This window comes from Vigna radiata, chromosome 9 (genome assembly GCF_000741045.1).
Source record: "Vigna radiata var. radiata cultivar VC1973A chromosome 9, Vradiata_ver6, whole genome shotgun sequence".
In the NCBI taxonomy this organism is placed as follows: Eukaryota; Viridiplantae; Streptophyta; class Magnoliopsida; order Fabales; family Fabaceae; genus Vigna; species Vigna radiata.
In genome coordinates, this window is record NC_028359.1 from 9,436,699 (window position 1) to 9,445,021 (window position 8,323).

The 8,323-nt window shown below is 26.2% G+C and overlaps 1 protein-coding gene across 2 annotated transcripts; it reads right to left on the bottom strand.

The window, feature by feature from the left end:
- Positions 1–646: 646 nt before the first annotated feature.
- LOC106774049 (2-alkenal reductase (NADP(+)-dependent)-like) lies at positions 647–4,201 on the bottom strand. 2 transcript variants are annotated; one of them, XM_022785879.1, is made up of 6 exons: positions 3,861–4,201; positions 2,128–2,305; positions 1,769–1,935; positions 1,231–1,313; positions 997–1,136; positions 647–881 (listed from the first exon to the last, which is right to left on the bottom strand). In XM_022785879.1, the coding sequence occupies exons 1-6, from the start codon at positions 4,083–4,085 to the stop codon at positions 748–750; spliced, it is 927 nt and encodes a 308-aa protein (XP_022641600.1). In that variant the 5' UTR covers positions 4,086–4,201; the 3' UTR covers positions 647–747. The 2 variants fall into 2 exon arrangements, with proteins under 2 accessions (XP_022641600.1, XP_014516347.1); XM_014660861.2 differs by having other exon boundaries at positions 647–1,136.
- Between the last annotated feature and the right edge of the window lie 4,122 nt (positions 4,202–8,323).

Consider the following 8,323-nt stretch of genomic DNA (forward strand, 5'->3'; position numbering starts at 1 on the left):
CAACCAAATATCAACAATAGAGAAAGCTACCCAATCCTACACATTACATACATTAAAAAAAAATAGAAGAAACGAAAAGAACGAAACCAACGTCTACACCTCTCCGCACCGCGCCGGACTGCCACACACTCACCGCACCGCCACCCGCCGCACACCAACAGGCCGCACAAAGCAACAACAAGTTCAGAGGAGGACTGGGAGAGTGAGAGTTGCAGAGAGCATTTGAAAATGAAAGCTTTGGTGGATGTGGGAATACGCGAAGGAGGGAATCTTGAGTCTGTGTCTGTTCAGAGTGTAAAAGAGGCAGGGTAGGTTAACTTTAATAAATAGGGGTATAAAGGTAAAAAAAAAAAAACAAAAAGGTTATTTTTGTATTTAAAAAAAATCCAAAAGAATTGGGGGGATGGAGGATGGAATTGGGGAGATACAGGGAGTACCCCCATTCAAATATTATAATGTCCCACTAAGTTAAACTTTTTTTTCACGAATCCAAAAACTGAAAACCAAAAGACAAATGTGTATTTACAAGATGTAATTTTGATTAACCAAATACTTTTTGAACATTATGAGAATAGATATGAAACACTAGGAGGTTCAAAATACCTTAAAACATACAACAGATTAGAAGTAACAAAGTTTCATAAACTAGAGGTTTTATTAATCACAAAATACAACATAACACTAGGTTCAATGACCAACAGAAATTGAAAATTCAGAAGGAAAGATTAAATGGTTCAGTGTTTCTATCTATATAATTTTACTCATGAGCAACAACAACCACTTGTTTACCAACATTGCGACCACTAAAGAGGCCAACCAAAGCAGCAGGACCATTCTCAATACCCTCAACAATGTCTTCCACATACACAATCTTCCCTTCTCTGATAAGAGGAAGGACAAACTCCAAAAATTTGGGATATAAAAGGAAGAAATCAGTTGTAATAAAACCTTCCATTTTAAGCCTCTGAAATATGAGATGTGCCAAATTTGTTATACCTTCTGGTTGAGTGAGATTGTACTGTGATATCATTCCACAAACAGGTATTCGACCATGGAGTCTCATATTTGGGAGTACTGCATCAAGTGTCTTCCCCCCAACATTCTCAAAGTAAATATCAATGCCTTCTGGAAAGTATCTGATGTGTACATTGACATGCAGCAATCATCAACATTTATTGCATGAACAGATTTACTCAAAATTTCTCTATCACAAATCTGTTAAATCCTAACCTTTTCAAAGTTGCATTGAGATCTGGCTCTTCTTTGTAGTTAAAAGCTTCATCAAAGCCTAATTTATTCTTCAGCAGATCCACCTGGGTTACAAGACATTCATTTTAATGCATGAATTTCTAGCCTTATTCATAATACTGCTTTACAACAATGTTTCCTGTCAAAAAAGTTTCCCTATCAATGCTTTCTAAAACAATTCTCTTCATAAATTTCTTTTACTGATGAAAACAAAACACCTTTTTGAAGTGTAAAATATATTTTCAGAGTGAAAAATTCTAATACTCAGCCTAAATAATAATATCTTGCATTGACTGAAATAAACTTCATGTACTTCAATTTCTGCAACAATCTAAAAAAACCAGAAAAGTCTGCAACATGCCTCAAGGATTGCAATGCCAGAGGATTTGTAATTGAATGAAAAGGTTTTGGTGGTTGTTATTGTAATTAGGCTAATTGAACAATACAATGCATATCCTAAGTGTTTTGAAGCTAATAATCATTTGTATAGGACATCTAACAGAAACATTTGTACAAATACCTTCTCTGTGCTTCCAGCACTTCCAACAACATAACAAGCACTCAACTTGGCAAATTGGCCAACAAGGTGACCAACAGCACCAGAGGCAGCTGAAACAAAAACATTGTCACCTTTTTTGGGAGAACTTACATCAAAGAAACCACCATAAGCAGTCAATCCTGGCATACCTGTTATCAGAAAATAAAATGTTATGGGTCAAAAGGCACAGCAAAGTTATATAAAACCATGCAAGAACATCAATAAGCTTGCATGCAAGATTGCTGAGTTTCATTCAATTTTATGAATGAAGATCATACTGTCATCACCTGCATCATTTACTAAGAATGAAAGTAAATTGAAACTGTTGAGAAGATACATACCAAGAATTCCAATGTAGTAGGAAAGTGGGACATCAGTGTGCTCAATTTTGAAACATATCTGAGATGAGGAGACAAAGCTATACTCTTCCCATTTGGTAAATCCCCAAACTAAATCACCTCTCTTATAATCTGAATGTGCAGATTCTACCACTTTAGACACACCATATCCTGCCAATGGCTGCAATAGTTTTCATAACAAATGTTATCAACCAAATATATTTTAACTTCATACTACCTCTGCTATGGATGTTTAAGCTTTTCTTTCCTTCTGTACTTTAAAATTATTCCTTTGGTTTCTACTTACATCATTTCAATATTTTTGTAGTTATTATAAGTATATTTTTACTTCTTTTATTTTATAAATGCAAATTTTTTTAATATTTATAAAAATAAATTTTAAAATAAAAAAGATAAATAGTCAAATGTATTTAGTTTTTAATATAATAAAAAACTAAAATAATTATAATAGAAAATTGTAAAAGAAATAACAAAGTATTATTGTTTCTGGGTTCCTATGAATCCATCTTCAATCCGGTTGGAACACCTTCAATTCGTAAATTAAATAAAAAAAATTAAATTTTTCTTATCCTACGGATAATAATCCATTTTAACATTTGTAATATTTATTAAAGATAATACTAGGGAGAATTAGTCTCTTTCAAAAGAAAATTTAATTTAATATAAATTACAAATTAAAGTTCTATTTTAGTAGATTAAAAATATTGGTGTAATAAATTAAAAATGATAAAAATATTCTTTTAATGAATAAAAAATGGATTTAATTAATCTCCAACCCAATTCATATGCATATGAAAAAAAAATTACTCAATTAAAAAAAATATATTAAACTTTAATTTTAATTCATTGTGTATCATATTAAAAAAAAGTATAAGGTTAAAATATGAAAAGGTTAAAATTTAATATATCAAATAATAAATTAATATGACATTTTTATGATGCATTACTAGGGTGCATTTGTTAAATAATAAAATTACTGTTATTGTTATTATTATAATTATAACATTAAATAAAAATAATTTATCTAATTTTTTATTATATATTTTTATTTATTTATAGGTAGTTTTTCATTACAAAAATAGTTAAGTTTAAAAAATAGTCAAATAAAAAATATTAAAGTTTAAATAAACGATCACTTAAATAAGTAAATTGATAAAATAATTATTTTAGTGTAAACATTTTATTTAAAAAATTAAATTAAAAAATAAATGCAAACACCAAGGATCTTCTTTATATATAGAAAATAATTATTTTAATTTAAAAATATTTCAAAAATAAAAAATAAAAAACAAATATGAATAATGAAAAAAATGACTTTTATTCCCATGTGTATCATTCATTCTCCATCTTCCATAGTTATTCTCATGTGTGATTATTTTTTTATTGATAATAAAAAATAATAAAACTAATATTTTTATTATTATTATTATTATATTTATAAAATTAAATATAATATAAAAAATAATTTCTAATCATGTTTTAACTTTTACATACTATATTATGTTAAATACATAAAAGAGTTTTTATATTTTAAAATTTAGGAAAAAAAAAATATTTTTGACCGATCAATCATACAATCATAAGGTCATACCTTCGTTTATATTACCTGGAAAGGAAAGCGTGTGAGAAACCGAAAAAGGTAGAAATTAACCATTTATGGAACTGTGAGAAAATGCAGAAACAAAAGTGCAGGAATGAAAAGTTTGAAAACTCACAGAAGCTGGTGTGTAGTGACGATGCACATCTATGCTTTCCACCTTGTTCATCAGGATTCTCATGTAAGGGTCACAAGAGAGGTAGAGATTTTTGAGAAGCACATCATTGGAACCTTCTGGAACCTTCAATATAATTCTTCCTTCGACAGTGTTCATGTCTGATTCTTTCGGAAAACCAACCACATAGTCTCTCAGAACCACTTTCTTGTTCCTCACTTCTGCCATTCAAATTCTTAGAAACTATGACAAGCTTTGTCGGTGTCTTGGTTATGGAATGTTGGCTTTTACTTCCAGCGATTATGGAAGAAATGATAAAGGAGAGAATGGGAATTGGAATGCTATTTTTTTTTTCTGATATGAGCAAGTTGATTTCATCATATAAATATATATATCTTAATTAATTAGTTGTGTGGAGAAATTTGGTTGAGAGTGGGAGGGTCTTGTCATCAATCTATTTTGGAAAAATTCATCTAATTAATTTTATTTCAAATATTTTTTTAACATAAATTCAAATAAATTAATAAAATATATTTTGTTATAAAAAAATTATTAAAAAAAATTATCGAAATATTAAAATCCATTCATATATTTATTTATATATATTTATTTACACATTATTTACACATATAATATATAAATGAAATTATTTTCTTAAATTTTTAGTATATTCTATACATATATTTATTTATTTAATTTTTTTGTAGATTTATTTTAATATTTTAAAATATGATTTTAAAGATTCATTATTTGTTGTACAGTGAGTAATATTTAGTTTGTTTCTAAATTGAAATTGGTATGAAATCAAATAAATATGAATATGTTTTGTTTTGTTTTATTTTTGTTTTAAATTACTGTAATATTTTATTATAAAATTTATGTAATTATATTTTTTTCAAGAATATTAAATTAAAAAATATTGTTTAGTGTTAAATAATTAAGAATGTTATTTTTTAAAATCATTTGATAAATATTTGAATTGAAGGTATACTCCACCATCAAAATTCAAATTGTTATTTAATTTTTGTGCTTAAATTTGATTATCTTAAAAAGCATGAGAAAAAAAAAAGTTGTAATTACTTTTCTTAACTTTTTAGTGTGACTTTTTTTTTTCATGAAGGTTTATTTTATGGAGAGAACATGAAACATAATATTCTAACTACTATCTTATGCTGTTGTTTAATCGAAGTTTGAACCAGAGCAGTGAAATTAGTTTCATTATATGAAAATAATATTAATGAAAAATTAAGTGGTCAACATTAAATAAGAAAATAATTTTTTTTTCTGAATATGTTGTATCATTAATGAGTTAATGCTTTTTATTTATTTTATTTAAATATGATGTTGAACCATTCGGTTTAAATAAGTTAGGTTTGTAATAAGAAACTTTTTGTTATAGAATAACTCTTATTAAATGAATTAAACCTTTAAAATTACCCTGTTAATCCTTGAAAGGTGTTACTCCTTCCACCTCCCAAAGTGGGTCCTGTACCTCCACACTATTTTAATTTATTTCAAAAATATTCTACACATCTCTATCATTTTTTTTATTCCAAAAATACCCTACATCTTCCCACTATACTTAACAATTTCCTCTTTCTCTCTCTGCATTAATGGAGTATTTACATGACTTAAATTTGAACTTGTGATATATTTTCTTAAATAAGTTTGATTCAATCTTATTTTCGCTGTTGAATATATTTTTTTCCTTTTCAAATTACTTAATAAATGGTAAAATTTTGTTCTAAATTTCTAGAAAAATGTTTATATATATGTGTGTTTTTTTTACATATAATATCTATAATTTTTAACATTATATTATGTTTTAACTCACCGACATGTTTGACTCAAATAACTTGAATAAAATATTTAATTTATTAGATAAATAATATAAAAATATTATTAAATACTTAAAATATAAAAAAAAAAAGTTATTTATTAAAGATTTAGAATTTATTTAGTTTTTTCGTCATTATAAAGTTAGTATATAATAATAATAATAATATATCTATTTACTATTAATATTATTATGCTTATTATTTTGTATTTGAATCTAACTTTTAATTTTATAAAATAGAAATGGTAGAAGTACTAATATTGAAGTTTTCTCTAAATTTATTTTATATTTTGTAGTATATCACAAATTCAAATCTGAACCATGTAAAAGCTCCACTAATGCAGAGAGAAAGAGAAAAATTGTTAAGGATAGTGGGGATGTATAGGGTATTTTTGGAATAAAAAAAATAGTGGGAAGGTGTAAAATATTTTTGAAATAAATGAAAATAGTGGGGAGGTGCAAGACCCACTGAGGTGGAGGGAGCAACACCCTCCTTAAAAATAAGGAAAATTTAAATAAGTGTAGGAACAAGTTTAAAACAAGTTTAAAATTTTAAAAAATTTGGGATTAGAATAAAAAAAGTTAGTGACTTACAATTAATCAAGGAGTATAATAATAAAAATAGGTTAATTTTAGAAACTTATACAACAAAAAGATACTATTTTAAAGACTAAAATCACTATTTACTCTTATTAATGATAATTATATTTGAATAAATTAAAAATTAAGGTTAAATATGTTTTTAGTTCCTATACTTTGGGGCGATTTTGATTTTAGTCTCTCTTTCAAACTAATATACAATTTAGTCCTTCAACTTTATAAAATTCTGGTTTTAATCCTTTTTAACAATTTTTTTTAACTTTATTTGCTGTTTCAAACACGTTTCATTGTAGCATTTGGATTGTTTACACTATTTGACACATTTTTGCTTCAATGTTAACTGAGAAACGCGTTTGAAACAGCAAATAAAGTTAAAAAATTTTGGTAAAAATGACTAAAATCAGAATTTTCTAAAGTTGAAAGGACTAAATTGTATGTTAGTTTGAAAGAGGAACTAAAACCAAAATCACCCCAAATTATAGAGACTAAAAACATATTTAATCCTAAAAATTATTATGAGTTATAAATATATCCATCAAAACACATTAAATATTAATTGAAGCTAGATAGCAATTTAGAACGTCTTTGGTTGACAACTACTACTACGAACAATTTTTTAACAAATAATTACTTTTTTTTACAAGAAAATTATATATTCACTCTATATCTATGAATTATCCAAGATTTTATCGTTTCAAACATTATTTTTTTTTCTTAAAATTTTTTCATTACATTATGTTATTTTTATTGTTTGAAATAAAACTATTTGCAATTTTATATGTAAAATCGGTATATATTTCTCCTCTTTATTTATTGCGTGAGCATTTATTAGAAGAAGAAATCAATCCCTTCAAAGTTTTACCGTTTTTCATATAAAAACGATTCTCAAAATAAAATAATAAGAAATATGTTTTAATAATCAAATCAATTAATTAAGTTGTATAAAAAAAAACCAAACAAAAGGTTATTTACAAATCTTGAAAACTTGGTAATATAAATTAATTTTGTATTTCCTCTTAATAAAAATGTGTTCACTTGGTGAAAAATGCGAGATAAATGATTATGTAATTTTTTTATCTTTTGGAAAGTTTACCATCTATATATAGTAAACCAAGGTAGCAAGCTGTTTTTAGAAAAAACCTTATCATATTAATTATAGTGTCCGTACTCTACAAGATGAACTACAGTATATCTACTTAATGCTTATAATTACTTGTACGTAAGGTGAATAGGCCAAAACTAATAATAAAATAAAATATATATTAGTCTATATAACCATATAAAAAATATATGATAATTTTTATTAGAGTGGTAAAAATGGATAATCCGGCTCGATCCGGTTTGATCCACTATGGATTGGTCATTTAGTGAGTCAATCCAATCCGATTCATTTATTAGCGAGTCAGAAAAATTCAAACCCGATCCTATCCACCACAATATTTAATTACAATTTTTTTAAATAAAAAAATTACAAATTTTCTATAATTCAAATTTAAACAAATTTGACTCCCAAATTTTACTCCCAACATGGGTGTTTAATTAATTTTGAAAATAAGAAAATTATATAATTTTTGCAAGCAAAAAATAATAATAAATATCTTTTTATAAAATTAAAATTAAATTTTAATAAAATAAAATTAGGTAAGTAGGTTGGTAGGCCAACCCGGCTGACCACATATTGAACCTGCATGAACCGGGTTTAAATGAGCCGGATTGAAATCTGACCCGCAAAATACAATTTGGGTGTTGCTCCCTACACCTCCCCAAGTGGGACTTGTACCTCTCCATTAATTTAATTTATTTCAAAAATATTCTACACCTCCCCACTATTTTCTTTTATTCCAAAAATACCCTACACCTCCCCACTATCTTTGACAATCTTTCTTTTTCTCTCTCTACATTAATGGAGCATTTACATGGCTCATTAATGGAGCATTTACATGACTTAAATTTGAACTTGTGATATATTTTCTTAAATAAGTTTGATTCAATCTTATTTTCGCTGTTGAATATATTTTTTTCCTTTTCA